The 24,917-nt window shown below is 46.2% G+C and overlaps 1 protein-coding gene across 4 annotated transcripts in view; it reads right to left on the bottom strand.

Moving 5' to 3' along the window:
• The window catches only part of ADCK1 (aarF domain containing kinase 1), a 141,242-nt gene that overhangs the window by 90,284 nt on the left and 26,041 nt on the right, over window positions 1-24,917 (bottom strand). For 3 of the 4 annotated variants that reach the window (XM_058567461.1, XM_058567462.1, XM_058567460.1), the window contains exons 3-4: window positions 12,772-12,917; window positions 10,624-10,707 (exon numbers count right to left, since the gene is read on the bottom strand). In XM_058567461.1, the coding sequence (XP_058423444.1) occupies window positions 10,624-10,707; window positions 12,772-12,917 (230 nt within the window). Of the gene's footprint in view, window positions 1-10,623; window positions 10,708-12,771; window positions 12,918-22,926; window positions 23,011-24,917 lie in introns of those variants that run through there. The other variant, XM_058567463.1, reaches the window with a different exon arrangement.

Raw genomic sequence — 24,917 nt, 5'->3', positions numbered from 1 at the left:
GAGGAGCCCCGGAAGCTCATCTAGTCCAGAGGAGAGAGCTGGGAAGTCAAGTGGTTACAGGCACAGGCTCAGGAGTCACACTATTTGGGATTAAATCAATGACCCTGTAGTGGGTTGAATGATGGCATCCCAAAAGATACGCCCATGTCCAAGCCCCCAGCCCCTGTGATTCTGACCTTATTTGAAAAAAACGGTCCTTGCAGATCTAATTAAGTTAAGAATCTTCAGAAGGATCATCGTGGATTGCCCAGGTAGACCCTAAATCCAATGGCAAGTGTCCTTACAAGAAAGAGAAGAGAAGACGGAAGCAGAGATTGGAGATGCAGCCACAAGGAATCCCTGGAGCCGCCAGAAGCTAGAAGCAGCAAAGAAGGATTCTTCCCTCGAGCCTCCAGAAGCAGCACGGCCCTGTCGGCACCTTGATTTTGGACTTCTGGCCTCCAGAACTGTAGGAGAATAAATTTCTCTTGTCGTTAGCCATCCAATTTGTGGTAATTTGTTATGGCCATCACAGGAAACTAATACACCCGCTTACCAGCTGTGGCCCTCGGACAAGTCACTTAATCTGCCTGTGCCTCAGTTTCTTCATCTGTGAAGTGGAGATGATAAATAGTATCTACTTCATAGGGTTGTTGTGAAGTTAAAGGAGATAATATAGAGAGCACTCTTAGCACACTGCCCGCCCCACAGTGTTCAGTCAATGTAAACACTTGTTTTTAGCACCAGGAGCCCACCTGGGCAACTCACTAAAAATATGGTTTTCCAGGCCTCGCCCCAGAATCATTGGAAACAAATCTTTGGAGTATAGGGTCTAGGAATCTGCATTTATAAGGCTCCCCAGGTGACTCTGATCATCCGACAAGTTGGGAACCACCAATGAGCTGTCACATTCCCATCTCCATGCGAGACAGACAGAATCTCTTCTGTTTCCGGAATGCTGCCCTTCCAGATAGATTTCACAACTGTCCCTTATAACCCACTCTAGTATAGACTACCTTAGCTGTAAGGAAGTCCTAGCTTATGCCTACCCCGAATCCCTCACCATGTAGCTTCATCCCATTTCCCTTCACTACCCTCAGGAGAGGAAGAAACAGCTTGGATGTGATGGAATTAGCCAGTCCAGGGCAGGAAAGGAAACTGCGGGGCGTTTCAGTGGAAAAAGCAACCAGCAATGAGAAGCACAGCCATGGGTGGTCTGGGATGGGGTCCGAGATGGGTGAGGACAGGCTGAAGCTGGAGTTTCTCCGGCTCCTGCCCCATCAGGTGCAGGCTAATGCGGTACCTCCACACAGTACAATCTCTGGGGAGCAGGGCACTCTGCCCTCCAACCACGCCACAAGAACCAGGTGGCAGGACAGTTGGAGAGTAGCTCTACGGCAGCAGGAAGCCAGCCCTGTGTGTCCAGGCAGCCCATATAGGCAAGGGAGCCACAGACACATGCAAATGAGGAATTAGCTAATGGTGATCATCACGCTGATCAGGATGGAGAGATGCCCAGCACACAGCAATGGCCTCGCATCACCAGAAACCCAAGGGCTTGTTTTGTCTCATTTCAGCTAGGGCCTTTGGAAAGGGATCACTGCTTCTGAGCAGCAGCAGCAAGTACCATCCCATCAGGCAGCTCCCAGCCCGAAGCAGCCCCAGGAGATAAACAGAGTGAGCTAGGAGAAGAGAAGAGTTGGAAAGAGTGGCCTAAACCCAGCAGGGGAAAGATGGAGGCAATGGTGGCTGCAAGCCAGAGTTTGGCCCAGCATCTGCCACAGATGGTGCAGCCTGTGCTTCTCCAAGTGTGACCGGTACCAGTGACAGTGTGCAAAAAAGTGGTGCAAGAGGCAATTTTGAGAGAACACTTTTTATTTGTATGTGCATTAGATCTCCCAAAAAAGAGACAGCTAGCCTATTAAACCTGTAATTTCACAGATATGTTTGCTTAGAGCAAAACCAAGTAAAGGAAAAAGAGTCAATAGAATGAAAACTATCATACAAATACATGAATAGTTGGTTACAAAGGAGTGCACAGGAATGATAAACAATGAACTCAAGATAGTGCGTGCTCCTGGTTATGTAGGAGGAAGGCTGGAATCAGGAAAGAAATCCCAGGGGCTACAGCTGTAGGTAAGGTATTATTTCTGAAATTGGGCAGTGGGTACAAGGGCGATCACTAAATTATTTTTATACCTTTTCGTAGGTCTTATATATTTCACGTGTTTTTAAAAAGACAAGAGGTATGCATACATGGCAAGACGGGACCCTGTCACAGGTCACTGACAAGTCTAGAGCAATCCAGAGGGTAACCCGGCTTTGCGTGGTCTGCCTGGGCACTACAGAGAGGCCGGCACACAAGGAGCCCAGTCTCCAGAGGCAAGCTCGAGCCATGCCACATTTTCCCCTGGGGTCTCCACTGACGGGACTGGACCCCACCAAGTCTCTCCCCAGACCACACCAAGGCCCAAGAGCCCACTCACATGGAATTCTCCCTGAATCAGAAAGGCTTTGGGATCCGGGCCACTGGAGAAAGCTGTGCACGTTTGTGATGCAGTACTCGGAAAGGTTTGGTACACAGAAAGCTAAAAAGGAGGTGCTGGATTCAATCGCAGGCTCTGTCTCCCTATCCCCCAGGCCTGGTCCTTAGATGACCCAACCAGAGCAAATTAAATGCAGCTCATGCTCCTGCAGAAATTATCACAAACTCGGAGAAAGCCAGTCACCAAGACAGCAGGATTCAATTTTCCTCCTCCTCTATGCAGAACATTTTCAGACCAATGTTCCATGGTGATGAGCAAAAGCAGCAAAAGGGGGTCTGAGGGACAGAGTGCATGAAAACTCACTAAAAGCTTCCACGCCAGGTTGACAGACACCGCACATGCAAAGGAACTGTGGCACAATTCAATACCACTACTCCAGAGGAGACCTTCCCGGGCATGTACCCCCCTCATCACCCCACATCCCAGGCTGGCTTAGGCCCACTCTCATGCAGGGCTCCTGACCCTCGCTTCGCTTGGCTGGGAGTTAGTTGCTGTCAGGGGCCAGAGCTGGAATGAAGACAAATTGATCCTTCTGCAACTGGTGATTTCACGCCTGCTTCCCCGACTAGACTGTGAGCAACTGGAGGACAGAGGGTAAGTCTTATTTCCCTCTATATCCTCTGAGCCTGAGCCTCACGAGGACCTGCACACAGCAAGCTCTGTTAATGGTGGTTAAAATAATAGATAGGTGGAAGAATGGCGAAGACATGCCCTGGTTTGGCCAGGACAGTTCCCAGGTATCAGAGAATATTCCTAAAGAGCCAGACACTGCTACAGTTCCCCTTGCAGAGCAACAAGATCTTTAAAATGCTTACTGAATTCTCATACCTTCACTAAGCTGGTACTACAGTTACCCTCCAAACTGGCAGCCGTTCAATAGCTTAAGAGTTGAAATACTTTCCCAAAGCAGAGCTAGCATCTACTGAGTCCTTTGGAGGGTCTACACTCCCCTCCAATGGGGGATGCAGATTCCATATATTTGTTGGATTAATATTTGTTAATTAATTGATTAAATGAGTAAAAGAATTCCAGGGAGGCAGCTCTCTTGCCCTTCTTCCTCCTCCCCAGTGTTTCCCAAACCCACTCCAGGCAGCACCAGAGCCTCACACCAGGGGGCATGGACCAGCAAGAGACGGAAGCCCAGCAGGAGCAGCTAGTCGGCATCTTTGGTTCCAACTTCTACCCAACTTGGCGCTTTCTCTCAGGTTGGAAGTGGATCAACGGAGACAACCAATTACAAAATGCAAAGAACATGAGATTGGGCAAGATCCGGATGTCCAAGACCGAGTCCATGATCTGCCACAAACCTATGGGGTCCTAAAGAAACCACATCACGCCTCTGGACCCCCAGTTCCACATCTGTACATTAGAGGCTTGAGCTAGCTGACGCCGAAGATGTCTTGCTCAAATTCAGTGGAATCATTATAAATAGAGTCATTGCACTACCTTAGCCCCTTACTCTACTTCTCTGGCCAATATCCACTGGTCAGAAATGGAGCCCCTCTTCCCCCACAACACCCTACTATATGCCATGGTTCTAAAGGGTGACAGCATATGACCCCTCCCTCTAAACATAGATTTCAATAATGCCGAAATTCCTATCCCACATTCAAGCCCGAAGCAGCCTGTGTCCCTGAAAAACGTCAGGTGTAAAGGTTAGCAGAATTTAATGGCTACAGAAGGTTCTTAGAGCAAATTTCCAGCTACTTCCCCTTCAGAAGGTAAATACTGCAGGTGAATCTCCTACCCCTAAGTTTCATTCGAGCACGTGGAGGGGCCCCATTAGAGTGTAATGCTCCTGACCTCTCCCTCACTCCCTGTCGGGGGAGGAATCACCAATCTGATTGGCGGGTTTGGGAGAAGAAACAGAGCATGCTCAGTTCACCTCCTCCCCTGGAGCACTGGTATTCAGCTCCTCCCTGCCCTACGAGGCAGACCGCGTCTGAGAGGCTTGTCCAGCCATGTCTGTGCCTGGGTAGGTAAGTCTATCAGACTCAAGGGTGAACTGTAACAAGCCCATTTGCTCACAGACCCAAGCCACATGCTCCAGCCCAGCATTTATCAGAAATAAAGCTGACATTTTGATCTCTACCTGGCAGAGTCCTGCATCTCCTTGGTTCTGCTTCTCAGGCAAGGAGGAAAAGAGTATCAATCATTCCCTCCTCAAGCCCAAATATTAAGGATTATAGTAACTAATATGACACACACACACTGCTGACCTGAAGCATCTGATACCATGGGAGCTCTGGCACCTACTCAGCAACAAGAAACTGAACTCAGCTAAAAAGCTTCCCTGTCACAGCAGCAATCAAGGGCCCCTCCCTATATAGGACTCTAAGGAAGGAAAAGGCGAATGCGATCTTGTGCTCTCTCTCTCTCTCTCTCTCTCTCACACACACACACACACACACACACACACACACTTCTATTCATGGTCAGACACAAAGTTGAAGCTCAAAAAATATTAAGTAACTGAAAACTTTAAGCCTTCTCATTCATTGAAGGCTTAATAAAAGTTTACTATAGAACTTTCCATGGCTCCCTACTGCCTATGGTATAAAACTTTCCCTTTAGTCCCTCTGTGACCTAGCTCTAATTCTGTCTGCCAGTATGCCCCTTCACTCACCCATACTCTCGTCTTCAGTAACACTGAACTAATCTCTGGTTCTTATAGATAATCCCCAAATTCTACCATCCACCTCACCCAAAATCACCTTGTCCCTAATGCTACATGTTCCAATCTTACCTACTTTTCCAAACTCAGCTCAAATGCCCCTTAATTCATTCAACCTCACTCATCTTAGGCCATTCTCTCTGCTCCTCTATGCATCAGGGGTCTTAGCTACGTTGGAGTATACTAGGGTTGAACAAATAAGTAAACATATTGTAGATAAGAAGAGGCAAGTTTCTCACTGTCATAGAAATAAATTACATATAAGGAAAGAGAGAAGGCTAAAATGAACTCTGTGGTGTTAGACTGGAGTTGGAGATATCAGTACGAACTCACAGTTTTGTTGTTTACAATTTTTTTTTTTTTTGGTGAGGAAGAGCGGCCCTGAGCTAACATCTGTGCCAATATTCTTCTATTTTGTATGTGGGATGCCACCACAGCATGGCTTGATGAGCAGTGTGTATGTCCGTGCCCAGGATCCGAACCTGCGAACCCCAGGCCGCTGAATCAGAGCACGTGAACTTAACCACTACGCCACCAGGCCAGCCCCCTGAACATATACAAATAGATATGTGTATGCATGAGTAGGTGCACATAAATATATTTCCTAGCTCTGTCTCCAGGGAGGGCCTGGAAACAATGGCACCCCAGCAGCAATATGCATATCTAGCCTCCACACATTGGTTTCTAAATATCATTGTTCAATAGAAGAAACCAGGGCTCCTTGGAGAAGTGGTTGATTCCAGAGCTGGGGCAAGGAAAACACAAGATGAGCCTGGGGCATCTTGTGGTACCAGAAAGATAAGATAGCACTCGAAAAATGATGGGGGCATATCAAAAGAACACAGGAGCCAACCTGAAGGAGCTCCCAATGGGCAAAGTGGGAATAATTTGAGCAATAAAAATAAATAATGATTATTTTGGATTGTAATCCATAGAATAAAATAAATAACCATAAGTTCATACCGATAAAAATAATTAAACAACTGAGAGAGAAGGGACAGCTCTTTCTTATACAACAATTCCAATTAATAAATGTAGAAATAAGGAATATAGAAAATCACTAACTTGCTCATTAAAATGATAAGGAGGGGCCGGCCCGGTGGCACAAGCGGTTAAGTGCGTGCGCTCCACATCGGTAGCCCGGGGTTCGCTGGTTCGGATCCCGGGCGCGCACCGATGCACTGCTTGGCAAGCCATGCTGTGGCGGCGTCCCATATAAAGTAGAGGAAGATGGGGACGGAAGTTAGCTTAGGGCGAATCTTCCTCGGCAAAAAAGAGGAGGATTGGCATCTGATGTTAGCTCAGGGCTGATCTTCCTCACAAAAAAAATAAATAAATAAATAAAATGATAAGGAGCCACTGAAGTAAACTGTGCTTCGGAATCTCCTCTCTGGCTGGATTAAATAATCCACAGTCTCTAACTTAGTAAAGCTTCTCATTTCTGTTCTTACAAACTCATCTGGGGCAAAGGCCACTGCTATCACTTTACAGACAGGGAAGCAGAGGTGCTTGGTGGGGGACCAGGAGCCTAAGGACCTGGCTCCAGGTGCAAAATAGCTGGAATTCTGCCCAGCACCATCCAAATCTCTCCTCACTCTCTTTAAGTTTTGGAATTTCTGAATTTCATTTCTTCCCTTGAGTTACTGGTCCTCCTGTGAACTATCAAAACCCTAACTATGCTTTAAGATCCAGCATGCTTCTCCAAGAGTACCCAGGGTATCAGGACTCATTCGGTTGCAAGTAAGACAACTGAACTCAAACTATCTTAAGCAAAAAGATAATTTCCTGGCACACATAACTAAAAAGTCCAGTGGTAGTCTAGCTTCAGGCTCAGCTTGATCTAGGGACTCAAACAACATCTCTCAATAACACTGGTTCCATTCACAGGCAGGCTTTCCCCTCATGGTGGCAAGATGGCTGCCAATAGCTCTAAGCCAACACCCTATACTGTCAGCTAACCCAGCAGAAAAGACAGCTACTATTCCCTAAAAAGTCCTGGACCTCATGCTCACTGGCCAGCACTGGCTCAGATGCCCATCCCTAAATCAATCTCTAGGGCCCAAGGAATGGACCCCACTGAGAGCCTAAGTCACACAGAGCTGAGGATGTGGTGAGCCCCACTCAAACCACCTATATGTCCACTATACCCCAATTCCTTGGTCAGAATCAACTCAGTCCTGCCTCCTCCAGCCCACTGCCTGGATGTCTGTACCAGCCATAACTTCTTTCTGCTTTACGGACAGACCACTCCACACCTGTCATCTCTGTTTATAGGCATCCTTGGTACCAGGAGTCTGATTCTCCAAAGCATCTGGGCCCTGCCCCACCCCTTCAGCTGCCTAGCAAAGTGCCACTGGACTCCTAGAAAACACTCTTTCACATGAGCTCCCACTCCCTCCTGAAGAGCTGAGTCACTGAGATCCCAGCCAGCTGAGAACCAACCTTGAAAGTGCTTCTCTAAGTCGCTGCCTGCCAAGCTCATCTCCTGGCTCTGGCATACTCCAGGACCTGGAGACACTGGCTTGACAAGTGAAATAATTATGTTTTACCCTTCGCTCACTCCTTTATCAGTCACGCAGACAAGAACGGATAAGTGTTCCGATGAAAGGAAACACTCCTGCAGTATTTACTCATGCTCTTTAGTGCCAGCCGGCTCCCACTTCCCAAGCACAACCCGGGGACCAGCCTATACTCTGTTATCTGGTGCCAGCCACCACATGCTGCCCTCTTCTCGAATGCCACGCTGCACTTTCCTTACCGCATCCCTCAAAGCTGTCAACTTCTCCAGGAGCCACTGCACCACTGCCTTTCAGCTGACTTACACACAAAGGGCAATAGTCTCCACGACACCCATCCTCCTGCCTGCTCTGCAGTGGGCTTGCCCCTGTGCCCTGGCCTGGACCTATCTGTGCAGAATGTCACTCTGATGGGTTCCAAGGCCCATAGCACTAGTTAGATGGAGAAAGTGGGGCAGGGAAAAGATTTGTTGTTGTTGTTAATGCCATCTGGTCGATCCCAGCTCCTAGCGACCCTGTGTACAGCAAAGCAGAATCCTGCCCAGTCTTTTTGTGCCATCCTCTCACCTTCTGGTGCTATGTCAGACAATGCTCTGTTGTTATCCATAGGGTTTTCATAGGCAATTTTTTGAAAGTGGGTGGCCAGGTCCTTTTTCCTAGTCTGTCTTAGACTGGAAGCTCTGCTAAAACCTGTCCACCATGGGTGACCCTGCTGGTATTTGACATACCAGTGGCATAGCTGTCAGCATCACAGCAACATGCAGCCGCCACAATATAACAAGAGAAAAGCAGGGGGGCATTAAGTCTCATAGGCAGGGGCTTTGAGATCTTCCAATAAAAACTAACATTTCATTCATTCATTCAACAAACCTTTATTCACGACCTACTGTGTCCTGGGTACTGTTGTGGGTGCTGCAGACATGGAGATACAGCACAGAGCAAGTCTCTGTCCTCATGGAGTACACCTTTTAGTAGACATCTGACTTATTTTTGATCCCTGCTTTACACATACATTTCACAAGGCACTGTCTCAGATATTAGCTATATAATCCTCAGTAGGTGGCATCACCCTCTCTAGTCTACAGACAAGGAAAATGGCAGCTCCAAAAGATTAAATGACATTCCCAAAGCCAAGGCACAAATTCAGGTCTTCTGACTACAAACTCTGCACTCTTTCTGGGGCCTCTCCCAAGGCAAGGAGCTAGCAGGGTGCAGCCTGGCGTTGAAACAGACATTAAATCAACTCGGTCCTAGGCATCATGGCTAGAGGTAGAAAATACAAAGAAGACCCAATTCATGATCTAAAGGAATCTATAGTCTAAAGAGAGAAAAAGTCATGTAACCAACTATCATCTGAGGCAAGAATATAGAAGATAGTGTGATTAAATTCAAATAGGAATACAACCCTGGAAGGATACATAGGACATAATGATTGCCTCCAGGCAGGAAAATTGGGTACCTGAGGAACAGGGATAGGAAGATCATTTTGTATGTTCAAATACTATCTATTTTGAATTGTGTACCAGGCAAATCTATTTCTCATTAAATGACACTTTGAGGAAGCAATCAGCCAAATCCTGAATGTGGAAAACTCTATACGATAAATGATCTGGTTTCTTCAACAAGCAAATAGCTAAAAAAAAAAAAAACGGGGGAGGGAGGGGAAATGTTATAGATTTTAAAAGATTTAGGAAACATCAACCAAACGCAATATATGTACCTTGTTTGGATTCAGATTTGAACAAACCAACTATAAAAAGACATTTTGAGGACAACAAGGGAGATTCGAATATGGACTAGCTATTAGAGGTTATTAAGGAATTACTGTTATTTTGTTAGGGACGATCATGGTATTGTAGTTCAGTTTTTGTTAAGGTCCTTATCTATTAGAGATACATACTAAAGTATCTACAAATGAAATAAGATGATGCCTGAGATTTGCTTTTAAATATTACAGCAAAAAGTAGTAAATAATTAAATTAATGAATAAATAAATAAAGGAGAGAGTCAATGAAACAAGATTGACAAAATGTTGATCATTTCTGAAGCTGGATGATAGTTCCATAGGAGTTCATGATACTATTCTCTCTACTCTTGTTAATGGTTGAAATTTCTATAATGAAAAGTTTAAATAAAAAATTTAAAAACTAATTATTCCATCTACCTAGAATAATTGAGAAGGAAGGTGTCACAGAGGAAAGGTGTTCGAGCTGAGTTCAGAAGGATGACTAGGAATTTTCTAAGGGGGAAAGGACATTCCAGGCTGAGCAAAGACACACAGATCTATCAGAAGCTTCTCTCTGGAAGAACCAAAGGTATCTACACTTGACCCCAAGCTCAACTTACATCCACAAAAATGCCCTCTTGCTTGATCCCCCAATTCTCTGGGACATCTAGACATAGCATCAAAATCAACTACCCTGTTCCAAGTGAGGACAGGACGTGTGGGGTCCACAGCTCCACTCAGAGGCCTACAAGAGGCCCCCATGTAGCCTTCAGAGGACAGGAAAGCAGTTAACCTCCTTCAGGTGGGTTTTGCCTAACAAAGCAGTTTGGGAGCCGGCTGAGTTATCTCAGGGACAGAGCCCACATCCCTCCTGAGTCATCCCAGAGACTTGCACTCCCCAGAAACACACACCAGCCTCCCTGACAGTGCCTTGTAGGTTCATAACCTCAGTACCACAGGATCCAGCTTGATGTCGGCCTGGCAGCCCCGCCCATCAGCACTAAAACACCTCTGAGTGAATGAGGAGATGGTCCTCCTCTCTTTCCTCCCAAGCCCCCAGCCTCAATCCCCACACTGCCCCGTGCCCACCTCCAGCTGCACACAAGAAGCTTGCTGGCTTTGCAGCCACTTAGGACTTATCCAGTCCTGGCCTGGCTCAGTTGGGTCCCACAGGTCTCTTACCTTGGATCGAAGCTGCACGTACTCCTCTGAGCCATAGGGGACACTCCTCAGGGAGGTGAGATAGTCATAACTGATGACAGCTGTCTGTTAACCAAGGAAGAGAAAGGCTTAGCGCCCAGACATCAAATATTACTCCTGTGCCCACGCCCTGCAGCTGCAGGCCCCGACACAGGCGGGTATGTCTGGAGGCGTGGACAGTGCCACCCCTAAGGTGCTCTGCCCCCAGATCTTAGCCTGGCTGGCTTCTTCCTGTCATTCAGAGCTCTGCACAAATGCCACTTCTGCAAAGAGCCCCAGTCTAAAGTTGCCCCCACCCACCAGGAACTCTCAACTATTTATCATAACAAACCACCGTCCAAAATTACCTGCTCATTTGTTCCCTTGTATACGGACTGTCTCCACTTCGCCAGAATTTCAGCTCTGTAAGCACAGGGGCTTGCCCCTCTGGTTCATCACGGTACCCCCTGCACCTTTCACAGTGCCAGGCACATAGGTAAATGCTCAGTAAATACTACTTGAATGAATGCTGTTGGATAAACTTATCCTGCCTCTCTGTATCACAAATAAACATCATTTCATATTTATGTTTGCTCTGATCGCATAAGTTTTGATTCCGGGTCCCTCGGCCAAAACTCGAGGAGAGGGCCCCTCATCCTTGATGAATCAGAAAATTACAAGGTCTCAGATATCTCAGGCATGGAAGAGGCTTGGGGGTTACCTAGCCTAAACCTTCCTTTTCAGAACTGAGCAGCTGAGGCCCCTAGAAGTTAAGGGCTTACAAGGTTGACATTGAGAGGAATCTGTCCTTTGTCTGCACCCCCTAAAGCTTTATCCCATTCAACACATACTTGCTAAACACCAACCACCAGCATGACCATCACTGAGCAGTGCACACTGCTGATCAAGACCAGACCCTGGCCTTTAAAGAAGGCACAGCCTAGTGGCTGGTTTATAAAGCACTGGTTAATACCTTCCTCTCTCCTTTCTACCTATTCAAATCCCTCAGGTTCCATCAAACCCTGCTTCCCCTAGGGCACTCATCCTGACTCCCACCCCACAGCGCTCACTCCTGTGTCTGAGGTCCCACAGCAGCAGTCACCTGAGCCACTCATTTTGACCCAACACATGGCTTTAGGTTGTTTTTTGACCCATTCACGTGTGCATCCTCAACCAGAAGCTCCCTCAAAGCTGGCTCTAGAGGAGACAGTCGTTTCTACCCCTCAAAGCATATAAGACAACGCTGGGCCCAAAAAAAGGCACTCGGTAACCACTTGGGAATTGAGTCGTATTCCACGGCCTGTTTATCTATTTGTCTGTCCTGATTCTATGACTCAGCTGACCCTAGCGGGTAGGCACCACATCAGTGGCCTCCCTCTGAGCAAGGCCAGGGAGAAGACTTGACAACACTGACTACTAAGGAAATAGTTAGACAACCACGCAAACAGACTGTGCATCAGAGAATATCTATACTGAGGGGAGGAAAGGATGAGCTCATCCTGCAGCACACAAAGGAGGAAAGAAAGCCTGAAGCATGTGGCAATCTACCCAGGAATGGGGCAATTTCATGGGCACGTCTGGGGGAGCCACTTTCCGCAGAGTTAAGAGGACATGATCACACCAGAACGATGTTCCTGAGCCACTGGAGAAAACCTGCGATGGTCACACAGTCAACTCAGATTCTCCGTTAGTTTGGGGATTGGAGGGGGTCCCCAAAGTTCTCCAAGGCCTAGAGGCTCTGAGTACGAGCCTACCTCAGGAACAATTCACACTAGCCCAGTGGAGAAAGACCAAGTTTTCTGGTAGAATTTAATCAAAGCTGCCAAGTCCTCTTTCCACATGCATTTGTTGAGGAGCACGGCCCCCTGAGTCTGTCACCAAAACAAGATACACAACCTAAAATGTAAAGGCTTCAGAACAGAGACCCCAAGCAATCCCGCTCCATTTAACTTCAGGATGGCAGAGGTAGCGCATACAGAAATATGGGTCCATGAGGGTGCACATCCACACCTGGGCAACTGTGGAGAGGGAGCTTTGCACATGTAACGGTACACATGTATCCCCACACATGTGTGCCCATTTGTTACGTGTATGAACACCTGCAAGTAATATTGTACTTCCTATGCCACCCCCAAAATGAGAAAAACCCACCGTAGCAACTGCTCTGCCCACCCTGACAGCGCCAAAGTCATTCGGGTCCAAGTACTTGTTACTGTAAAGGTAGAAGCCAGAGGCGGCGAGAGCCATGCTGGTCCACGAAGCAAGCTTGAGAGCCCTTCTGGCCATGTCCCCAGACCCTGCAGAAGGAAAGCAGAGAAAGAGGAACAGTTGAGTTTCACGGTTAGTCAGACCAGGATTCAAATCCAGCCTCTACCACTTAACAAATTGTGTGACCTTGGGTCATTTTCTTAATTGCTTTGCGCCTCAGTTTTCTCATCTGTAAAACGGGATGATACCTACCTCAAAAGTTGTTGGGATAACGTGAGATCATGTATATAACATACTGAGCATAGTACCTGGCACAAGTCAACCTCAAAGTCCTTCTTCCTTCAAGAGCGCCAGGCACTGCTCTAGGCACTGGAGAGAGAGTGAACTAAACCGACAAAGTTCTTGCCCATGTGGTGCTTACACTCTAGAGGGGATGACAGATTATAAGCAAACAGACATAAATTAGAATAGCAGCTGGTATTAAGTGCTGAGAAGAAAATCAAAGAGGGTAAGAAGAGGATGAGGAATATGTGACAAAGGATGCTATTTTAGATCTGAAAATTGGGAGCATGCTAACCACTGTTACTTGAAACTCTTAAGATGCCACCATGCACACACAGGTGTCATTAGCCCTCTATGCCCAGGTCTGAAGTAGTCAAAATGGCAGCTGGTCAGAAGCAGCCAGGGAAGCCCTCTAGGTCAGCTGGTTCTCAAAATATTTATTTTGGTTAGAGTAGACTGCCCCCTGTCTAGACTGAGCTCCTTGAGGGCAAACATGACTGTTAACTACTCTGTCCACTCACAGTCCTGCAGGAGGCTTTAAGGTTAGGAATTCAGTGTCCACCTGCTGATTGGATCTGTTTAACCAAACTCACGCCCCTGGTCAGTGGGACCAAGTAGGCTCCTGGCTCCCTGATACCTTTCCCCACCCTACACCAGGTGGCTGCACAGTCACTCTTTCGAGCCATTGCACCCAGTGGGCTGCTTCCCCTTTGACTCCTGGGAATCCTGTATCAGACTAAAATCCTGGGCCACAGGGGAGAAGTCCCACCAGGCCACCCGCAGGTGCAAACTCTGCACAGACAGGGCAGGAAAACTCAGGGCATCACCCCGTTTGCTTCTGCTCTAGACTCAGGCCGTGGCCATCGCCTCCCTCCTCTATGCCTCTGTTTCCCCTTTGTATGGAAAACCATTGCTACAAACAGCCTTGTCTTCACTTTCTTTAAAGTCTATCTTGACTCATGCCGCATAACATAGCCACAGACGTTTTTTAAGTATCCACAGATACATCTTTTTCCATTCTTTTACTTTCAACCTACATTTTATACTGTTTCTCTAAACAGCATATAGTTGATTTTGTTTGCATTTAATATAATAACGTACATATTTGAATTTAATTTTACTGTCTTCTATGCTTTCTCTTTTTCCTACCTGTTCTGTTTCTTTTTCTCTCCTTTCTTGACTCTTTCTGGACTTAGCACTTTTTATAATTCCATTGTTTTTCCTTTTGTAGTCTTCTTTTCCTAATCCAGCATTTCTAAAGTACGGTCAGAGGAATACCTGCAAATAACATCAGCCTGGGTACCATTTCAAAAACGTAGATTTCTGAAGTCCAGCCCCTGACCCACAGAATTACCAACTCTGGGAGTGGGCTCAAGAATCTGCATTCTAATAACATACTGGGTGATTTTTATGCAAACTAAACTTTGACAACCACTCTTCTAATTATTGTGAAATTTTTGTTGTACATTATTGTTTATCAGTCACCATACAAGTGCATCCCTCCACCCCTTGTGCCCACCCCCCACCCCCCACCCCCCTGGCCCCTGGCAACCACCAAACAGTTCTATTCTGTCCGTGTCTTGGTTTATCTTCCACATATGAGTGAAATTGTGCACTGCTTGTCTTTCTCTTTCTGGCTTATTTCACTTCACATAATACCCTCCAGGTCCATCCATGTTGTTGCAAATGGGACGATTTTGTCTTTTTTATGGCTGAATAGTATTCCATGGTGTATATATATACCACATTTTCTTTATCCATTCATCAGTCGAGGGATACTTGGGTTGCTTCCATGTCTTGGCTACAGTGAACAATGCTGCGATGAACATAGGGGTGCATAAGCCTCTTTGGATTGTTAATTTCAGGTTCGTTGGGTAGATACCCAGTAGTGGGATAGCTGAATCATAAGGTATTTCTATTTTTAATTTTTTGAGGAATCTCCATACTGTTTTCCATAGAGGCTGCACCAGTTTGCATCCCCACCAGCCGTGGATTAGGCTTCCCATTTCTCCACAGCCTCTCCAGCACTTGTTGCTTTTTGTCTTGGTGATTATAGCCATTCTAACGCATCTAAGATGATATCTTAGCGTGGTTTTGAGTTGCATTTCCCTGATGATTAGTGATGTTGAGCATCTTTTCATGTGCCTATTGGCCATCTGTATATCTTCTTTGGAGAAGTGTCTGTTCATTTCCTCTGCCCATTTTTTGATTGGGTTGTTTTTTTTTTGTTATTCAGTTGTGTGAGTTCCTTATATATTATGGAGATTAATCCCTTGTCAGATATATGGTTTGCAAATATTTTTTCCCAGCTGATGGGTTCCCTATTCATTTTGATCCTGGTTTCATTTGCTTTGCAGAAGCTCTTTAATCTGAAGAAGTCCCACTTGTTTATTTTTTCTTTTGTTTCCCTTGTTTGAGTAGACATGGAATTCAAAAAGATCCCTTTATGGCTAATGATGAGTAGTGTGCTACCTATATTTTCCTCCAGGAGTTTTATAGTTTCAGGTCTCACCTTCAGGTCTTTGATCCATTTCGAGTTAATTTTTGTGTATGGTGAAAGAAGATGGTCTACTTTCATTCTTTTGCAAGTGGCTGTCCAGTTTCCCCAGCACCATTTATTGAAGAGACTTTCCTTTCTCCACTGTATGTCCTTAGCTCCTTTGTCAAAGATTAGCTGCCTGTAGATGTGAGGTTTTATTTCTGGACTTTCAATTCTGTTCCATTGATCTGTGTGTCTGTTTTTGTACCAGTACCATGCTGTTTTAATTACTATTGCTTTGTAGTATGTTTTGAAGTCAGGGATTGTGATGCCTCCAGCCTTGTTCTTCTTTTTCAGGATTGCTTTAGCTATACAGGGTCTTTTGTTGCCCCATATGAATGCTAGTATTCTTTGTTCTATTTCTGTGGAGAATGTCCTTGGGATTCTGATTGGGATTGCATTGAATCTGTAGATTGCTTTCAGTAGTATGGACATTTTAACAATGTTTATTCTTTCAATCCAAGTGCATGGAATCTTTTTCCATTTCTTTATGTCATCATTGATTTCACTCAGTAATGTCTTATAGTTTTCATTGTATAGGTCTTTCACTTCCTTGGTTAAATTTACTCCTATTATTCTTTTTGTTGCAATTGTAAACAGGATTATCTTCTTGAGTTCTCTTTCTGTTAGTTCGTTGTTAGTATATAGAAATGCAACTGATTTCTGTAAGTTGATTTTGTACCCTGCAACTTGGCTGTAGTTGTTGATTATTTCTAATAGTTTTCCAATGGATTCTTTAGGGTTTTCTATATATAAGATCATGTCATCTGCAAACAGCGAGAGTTTCACTTCTTTGTTGCCTACTTGGATTCCTTTTATTCCTTTTTCTTGCCTAATTGCTCAGGCCAGAACCTCCAGTACTGCGTTGAATAAGAGTGGCAAGAGTGGGCACCCTTGTCTTGTCCCTGTTTTCAGAGGGATGGCTTTGAGTTTTTCCCCATTGAGTATGATGTTGGCTGTGGGTTTGTCATATATGGCCTTTATTATGTTAAGGTACTTTCCTTCTATACCTATTTTGTTGAGAGTTTTTATCATAAATGGATGTTGGATCTTGTCAAAAGCCTTCTCTGCATCTATTGAGATGATCATATGGTTTTTATTCCTCGTTTTGTTAATGTGGTGTATCACATTGATTGATTTGCAGATGTTGAACCATCCCTGTGTCCCTGGTATAAATCCCACTTGATCATGGCGTATGATCTTTTTAATGTATTGCTGTATTTGGTTTGCCAATAAATATTTTCTTTTTAATAAAGAGAGGCTTCATGTGTTCAAATTCATCCGTGAAACCATGCCCAAAACACAAGCCTTCTCACTTTATCCTACCCACCCCCAAACCCAGGTGACTGTGTTCATCCCTGAGGGTGATCGCAAACAATTATTTTTAAATAAATAATTTAAGAAACTCATTTCTTTCCCTAAACACAAATGCTCTGGCCCAACTCCTGGGACTAGTTCCTAACTGTGAGAAAGGAGTTTGTAAATGAAAAGAATAAATTAAAACCTTGCTTTGTAGCATGCTCTTTATCTTCTTTATATCATCTTTATTTTATGAAAATCTCCCTTTCCCTATCCCCTGTTCCTTTTGGACAAGACAGCACGGTGGTTGAGAACATGCACTCTAGGGTCCAACAGGCCTGGATTCGAGTCCAGACTCAGTCACTTACACACTGGGTAAGCAGGCAAGCTGCTGAATCTCTCTGATCTAGTGACCTTATCTATAAAACAGGGATGATGACAGCAGTGTCTACTTGACAAGGTGGGGAGGAACAAGGAAATCACACAAAATGGTTAGCAAGGTGCCACCTACACAGTAAGAACACAGTAGCAACTACTATTAACACCATCACTGATGTTGTTTTTATTATTATTATTTCCTCAACCAATGCCAGGTTTTGGTAAAGGATCTTATTAGTCCCCTGCCTGTCAGCTCCTGGAGGACTTCTGCATGCCGCACTTCTAACAGCCTGGCAGGCCTCCCAACCCCACCTTTTCACCTTGCTCTCTCCTCCCTCGGCCTACAGTATTTTCTATCTAGAGGGTTGGCATGCTCAGTTCACCCTCCACCTTGTTTCTGCCAAGATACAGGTTCCCGATCGGACCTGGAAGCAGGCCTTAAAGGAGGCCGAGTGCCCTCAGCTCCTTACACATCTTCCTTCTTCAAGATCGTCAGTGCAAGAAGGTCCACGAGGGGTGATCCAGAGACTTTCCTTGTGGGGCCTGCAGAGAAGCCACTTTAAGAAGGTAGCACAGAGTCACTAGTGGTTAAGAACTCAGCCACTGGAGATGGGAATAATCTTGGCTCTACTGCTCACCAGTTGTATGACCTTGATAGGACCTACCTCATAGGGTCATTGTGAGAATTAAATGAGATGCTGCTTTAACATAATGCCTTACATGCTCAATAAATGAGACTTCTTTTCTTTATTGTTATTTTAAACTTCAGTTCTTCTCTGAAAAGCTGAAGAGCTTATGTAGAAGAACTCCTAGCACCCTGGGGACCAGGATGTGGCACAACCTTGGACAATTAATAAAGGAGGGGAGGGGGCCGGCCCCGTGGCTTAGCAGTTAAGTGCACGCGCTCCGCTGCTGGCAGCCCGGGTTCGGATCCTGGGCACACACCGCTTCTCCGCCCATGCTGGGGCCGCGTCCCACATACCGCAACTGGAAGGATGTGCAGCTATGACACACAACTATCTACTGGGGCTTTGGGGGAAAAAATAAATAAATAAAATCTTTAAAGGAGGGGAGGGAGGCCATCATATCTTGCCTGAACTACTCAACCATTCCCCATTCCAAACACTTTACCACATCCCATCCAGCCCTCACTCTGCCACTCGAGTTACCATCATCCTAACCTGCAAGTGAATTCATATCACTCCTATCTCCCCTACACCTACCAAAAAGTCCAAATTCTCCAACAAGGCATTCAAGGCCCACCACATTCTCATCCCAACCCACCTTTCTAATTTCATCTCCCAAAATATCCCGCCACGCTAAACCGTCATTATTTCTCTACGAAGCCTTTTGTGAACCAATCACTTAGAATTCATTGCTCCTTCCTCTCTGGTCTTATTATGCACTGCCTTTATCTCTAATGATCTGGTCCTATATCTGCCTCTTGCACTAGAGGCAAAGGGCAGAGATTGCTAATAAATAAATAAGTCTGCTAATAAATAAATAATGAATGAAAGAGTGAATTTTCCCGCAGTCTATTCTCAACATGGAAACTTAAATCAAACTATGCATTCCTCTGTTCTAAACTCTCCAAGGGCTCCCACCTCACTCAGATGAAGAGCCAAGGCCTTGGCACGGCCTACAAGGCTCTACCTGATCTGACTCCCAATTCCCTCCAGGGTCTCAGGCCTTTCCACTTTCCCCCTTGCTCCCTCCACTCCAATGGCACGGACCTCCTTGCTATTCCTCAAACATGCCAGGCACAGTCTGGCCTCAGAGCTTTTGCCCTTGCTGCACTTTCTGCCTAAAATAGGAGTTGGCAAAGTATTTCTGTAAAGAGCCATATAGTAGATATTATTGACTTTGCAGGCTACAATGTCTCTGTCGAAAGGACTCAGCTCTGCATTGTAGAAAGGCAAATAGCAGCCACACATGATATGTAAAGTAGTGGGTGTGGCCTGATCTAGCCCAAAAGCTACAGTTGGCCAAACTCTGGCTTAGCACACAGTAGGTGCTCCAAAAGTATGTACTGAATGAATGAATCCATGAATGGATAAACTATACCCCATGAGGCCTGTGCAGAGCCAGTAACAGCACAGGTCCCCAGGTGAGAATCACATACCCAGGGCTGACAATTCAATAGCCACCCTCCCCCAGGCACCCCCAGCACCACCTCCCAGCCCTTGCCTCCTCTAAACCCCATCCTCCTGGTGCACCATCCTCCAGGCCTGTCCCTGTAGGCAATGGGGCCACCCCTAGTCTTAAGACCACCTATGGGTGGGGAAGCAGCAGCAAAACAGACATAACTCCCCAGACCAGGTTTTCATGCAAATATCCTCAGTAATAAAAGAGGTGGAAATTGAGAAACATAAAATAGATGATATAGGAGCCAAACTGTGTCTAAATAGACTGGAGCCAGAGTTTTCCAAAAGGTGTCAGTGAGTCTTTAACATGCAAATGAGTTGCTTCCCTCCGGGTATTTTAAAAGACCCTGTCAGCCGTGAAATATGTCTGTCGATGAAAAACACCTTTCGTTATTAAATCCTTTGCTAATGAATCACCTGCCCAGTTATGTGTACTTGTCTTTTTGACTTTCACCTGAGTTACCTTTCATACCAGCACACACTTTGGGGAGGGGGGGTGTGTCTGAGGCCACCAAGACCCTAAAACCTAATAATTAGGTAATAATGTTAGCAATAACTAACTATTACAAAGCCCTTTGCACTCATCATCTCATTAGACAGTCCACACAACCCAGTGAAGTGAGCAAATACTATTATCATCCCCAGGTATAAATGAGGAAACCAAGGAGCAGAGAAGCTGAGTGATTTGCCCCAGGTGGCTCAGACAATAAATGTAGAATAAGAGCTTGGACCCTTCTCTTTATGGCACATGACCTCCTTGAGACGGACTCACAGACCTCCATTCACCAATGTCTCATTCACAAGTAACTGCATCAGTCACTGTGGGCAGAAGCCAGATTTTGGACCCTTTACCTCCCCCACCAGATAGTGTCAGGCATGTAGAAGATGCTGCTTGGAGCCCTGGAAATCAACAGCATGTTGCAAGATCAACCAGTGCACCTCACTAGAAACAACTGATTCCAGTCTATGAAACATTTAAGAGAGTGGTGTTATTGTCAAATCAATGATAAGAGTGAAATCCATCTCACCGGACCAGAGGAAACACCCCAGTGGGTCATGAAATGGGACAACAGGAGAGGCTGGAAAGTTCTACAAATGTGAAGTTGAAGGTCAAAAGAAACTTCCCTGCCCTGGACAGAACTAAATGGGGGACCAAGCACTTACTGTTCACAGGGGCCAATAGTAGCTAGGTCTTCTCAGTTACCACCCATCGGCAGCCTCCTCCCCATGCCACATTCCAGGACAATAAGCCTAGAATCATATCTCCCGGCTTGGTGCACAGATGAGAATGGCCACAGAGGAAAGGAATTAGGGCTCTAATTCCACTAATCCCATAAAGTAACCACAGCCTCCTCCCATTTCCTAGAGAGACGATTAGACAAATGAGCATTATTTCTTCTGGTCTGCTCCCAAGACTGGAAAAGACCCAATACCCTTGGAGAGAGTCATCAGGTTGTCAGGGAAACCTGGTTACTGACGTGGATAAAAAGCAAACACAGTGAATGATCCCATCATGTCTCAAGTCTGGAAAGATGCTGAGTCAATGCCTAGGGACCACCCATTCGGCCTGAGCAGCCTTACGGTCTGCCCTGCCCTGCCCTGCAGAGAGCGATGTAGCCCAAATGTAATCATACTCCTTTTCCTAGCATTTGATGCCCAGAAGGTGCTGGAATCAATATTGATTAAATAAAGGAAACTCTGACTGATGCCAAGGTCCCAGAGTAGACAGGGAAAATAAATCTCACCCAGGCAAGGAACAGAAATTCTCCATGCAGCTCATCCTGGGAAAGAGGCACTCGGGGAAAAGACTGGAAAGCCAAGTGCAAAGAGTGAGCCACAGGTAAGAGGAGAAAAGTGGGTGAGCTCCCAACAGGAGAGGTACAGTGCCAAGTGTGTAAACATCTCGTGTCACTGGCACAGCTACATTCTGCGGTGCATACTATTAAAGCCTCGTTCTACAGATAAGGAAGCCAAGTTTTAGAAAAGGTAAGAAACTCGGCCAGGAAGCTAGTAAGTGATGGAGCCAGAACTTGAATACAAGTGTCTCTGCTCCAACCAGGAGAGCACAGGGTGGACAAGAAGAGGCTTGCTGGGCCCTGAGGTGGGTCACTAGAGTTCTTCTGACAGGGAAATCTAAACCCAGGAGGTTTATGCGGTGAGTTGGGGGGGAGGGAAGCAGGAGGGAATGGATGCCCAAACCAAGCACTATTCTTATCTCATAGATCCCTTGTCTGACAAGAAAATAAGTGTATATCAGAAAGGAATAAAAAGTAAACTCTCCCAGCAGAGGTCAAATCTTACAACCGTGAGGGCTGAGGGCTGTTGAGAAATGGCCAAGCAAATAGTAACACAATTAGACAGAATATGATGTAACCCAGGAAAAGCGACACAAGTGTAGACAACATGAAAATCTGTATATAAAGTAATGCGGGGGGAATTAACAGCATACAAATAAACAGCCCATGTTTACTACAACAACAAAAGTTTACTACAACAAGGACAGAAAGGCCCAGGTGTGAAGAGTTGGTGCTTTAAGTTCACAGGATTTTTTCCCATAAAACAGTAGTACTCAAAAGTATGGCCCCAGACCAGTAGTATTCTCATCTCCTAGGAGCATGTTAGAAATGCAAATTCTTGCCTCCCACCCCAGACCTACTGAATCAGAAATTTTGGGGATGGGGTCCAGCATCTTGTATTGTAACAAGCCCTCCAGGTGATTGTGATGCACGCTGAAGTTTGAGAACTACTGCAAAAAGAAAATGCTTAAAGAAAACGTGTGAAGACACAGATCAAGTCTAATTCACTTTCAGATATTTCTTGAGCACCTAGTAAATGCCAAGCATCATGGAGGTGATCAATAAATACTTGTCGAATTGAATGACTTCCTAGTTAGCGGAAAGTAAATGCCACTTAAACCTGGGGAGAGAGCTGTACCAGGTGTCTTCTAAAGGCTGCTCCCCATACACGAACCGTCATCAGCACACACGGCCCTGCAAGGGGCTGGAGGTAAGGGGGCGCTCTGGGGCACGCCGCACGTCCAGGCGGACGGCCGGGATACCTGCGTCGCCCCCTGCTCTTGCCCAGACCACGCTCCAGCCCCAGGCGCCTGCGCCTCGGAGGCCACCTGGGGTGAGCCACCTGCTGCCCTCCTCCAGCTCTGGCTCTACCTGCACGCAAGACTGCGCCACCGAAGTAGCCAGTCCACGCTTCCGCCCACAAGCCAGGCTGGAGAGTCACCGCAGAGGGGCGGGGCACTGCCCGTCACCGAACCACGTGGCCGCGCGCCGGGCTCCGGTGACAAGGTCACCGGCTCACCGGCGGGGGGGGTTCCCTCCCGGCGGCCCGAGCGGAGCCGGGCGCCCGGCGCTTCCACACTGTCTCCCCCGCGCTCCCCGCGCCCTGCGGCCCTGCATGCCCGGGCTCTGCGCTGGCCTCCGAGGGGCTGCCCCTACTCACCCCGAGGGAAGCAGAGCCGCGGCGCCAGGCTTCCTGCCGCAGCCGAGTGCCCGGGGCTCGCAACTTTGCTCTCCGCCACCCTCTGCGCCTAGTTGAGCCGAGGCGCCGCGCGGCCTGCCGGGACTTGTAGTTCTTCTTGGTTCCCGAACCCGCGGGGCCACCGGCCGAAGAACCGCCGAGGTCCCCCTGGGCAGCTCCACCGCGGGAGGCAGAGGGGTCACAGACACTTTACCCATCAGATGGCCTGTTTCTTTGCTCAGGCTGCAGACAGAATATCCCTGAAAACTTGTTTTCAAGAGGCTCTCGAAGAGGTCATAGATTCGTGTTCAGTGGAGGATAGAGTTGTGGGTTTGTGTATTTTAAATAAGGTATTAATTAGGGCAAGTAAGCAAGGAAGAAATTTACTGACGGTTGCTGAATAGTAAGAATGTGCTGATTAATCTTAGTTATCTTTGGCCCCCATTCATTCATACATTGACCTTTATGTATCGACTGTTTATTTATAAGATGTTCTTGGGCGATATTCATCATTCATTCATTCATTCTACAAACATCTCTAACTACTTTGTGAGGGAACAGAGATGGGGTGGGGGATTCATCTATCAATTCAATACAATTCAAATCAAATTTCCTACAGGATTTTTTTCTGGACCTTCACAAACTAATCTAAAATTTATATGCAAAAACAAAGGGCAAAGCATAGCCAAAACACTCTTGAAGAAGAGTCACATGTTTCAAGGACTTGCTCTTCCGTATATCGACATTTATTATAAAGCTGTAAAAATTAAGACCACGTGGTATTAGTACAGGGATGGGCAGAAGGGAAAAGTGAAACAGCCTAGAGAGCTCAGAGACAGATTCAGGCATTCGTGCCATCTTCATGTATGACGGAGCTGGCATTATAGATCAATGGGGAAACATAGATTATTCAAGTATATGAGCTGCAACAACTGGTTATCTCTTGGATGCCTAACTCACCCCATACACAAAAACTAATTCCAGGTAGATTAAAGATGTTAAAAGGAAAACGCAAACTCAGAACTTTTGAAAAAAAAATAAAGGAAAACATCCTAGGAACTCAGGGTAGGCTAACATCCAATGCCAATCATCCTCTTTTTTGCTGAGGAAGACTGGCCCAGGGCTACCATCCGTGCCCATCTTCCTCTACTTTATATGGGACGCCACCACAGCATGGCTTAACAAGCTGTGCGTTGGTGCGCGCCCGGGATCCAAACCGGCGAACCCCGGGCCGTGGCAGCGGAGCACATGCACCCAACCGCTTGCGACACCGGGCTGGCCCCAGCTAATAAATATTATATATATTCATATATATGCTATTATTTATCAAGCAATTATATTGCCAGATGCTAGTCTAAGTGCTTTAAGTATATTTTCTCATATAACCCTCATGATATATGAGATAGACATCATTATTATCCCCATTTTATAGTTGAGCAAACTAAGGCACAGAGAGTTAAGTAACTAACTCGTCCAAGATCACTCTGTAAGGGCAGAGCTGGAATTCTGCCCCATGAGTCTGACTCCAGAGCCCACGTTCTGGAATTGGCAGCCCACTCTGATCATAGATGTATTAGAAAGGGAATCATTTGAGGCAAATGTCTGAGGCCAAAGTAAACCACACCCTGAGGTCTTTGAGCAGTTTTAACAGGAAGTAGGCAAACTGGCTCAGCAGTAATCCTTTATTACCAACCGTTAATTGACCACAGCTCTCAAATTAAGAGGCAGGATGGACTAGGAGTTAGGGAGTTGGGTTCCAGTCCTGCCTGGCTACTAAGTGGCTGCTATCCTTGGACCTTGGACCAGTTGTTTTCCCTCTCTGGGACTCAGGATCCTCTTTTGTAAAGTCGTAAAGGGATTTTATGGGCAAAACTTGAAAGGCTCTTCTAACGTTCACATCCGTGATCCTTTGAGTCCCATGATCCTTTGAGTCTGTAAGCAATGTTCTACCTCCTACAGACTGACGTGGAGTC

Source organism: Diceros bicornis, chromosome 24, assembly GCF_020826845.1.
Source record: "Diceros bicornis minor isolate mBicDic1 chromosome 24, mDicBic1.mat.cur, whole genome shotgun sequence".
NCBI classification, from domain to species: domain Eukaryota; kingdom Metazoa; phylum Chordata; class Mammalia; order Perissodactyla; family Rhinocerotidae; genus Diceros; species Diceros bicornis.
The sequence above is the reverse complement of the archived record's forward strand: the minus strand, read 5'-3'. Positions and strand labels throughout refer to the sequence as shown.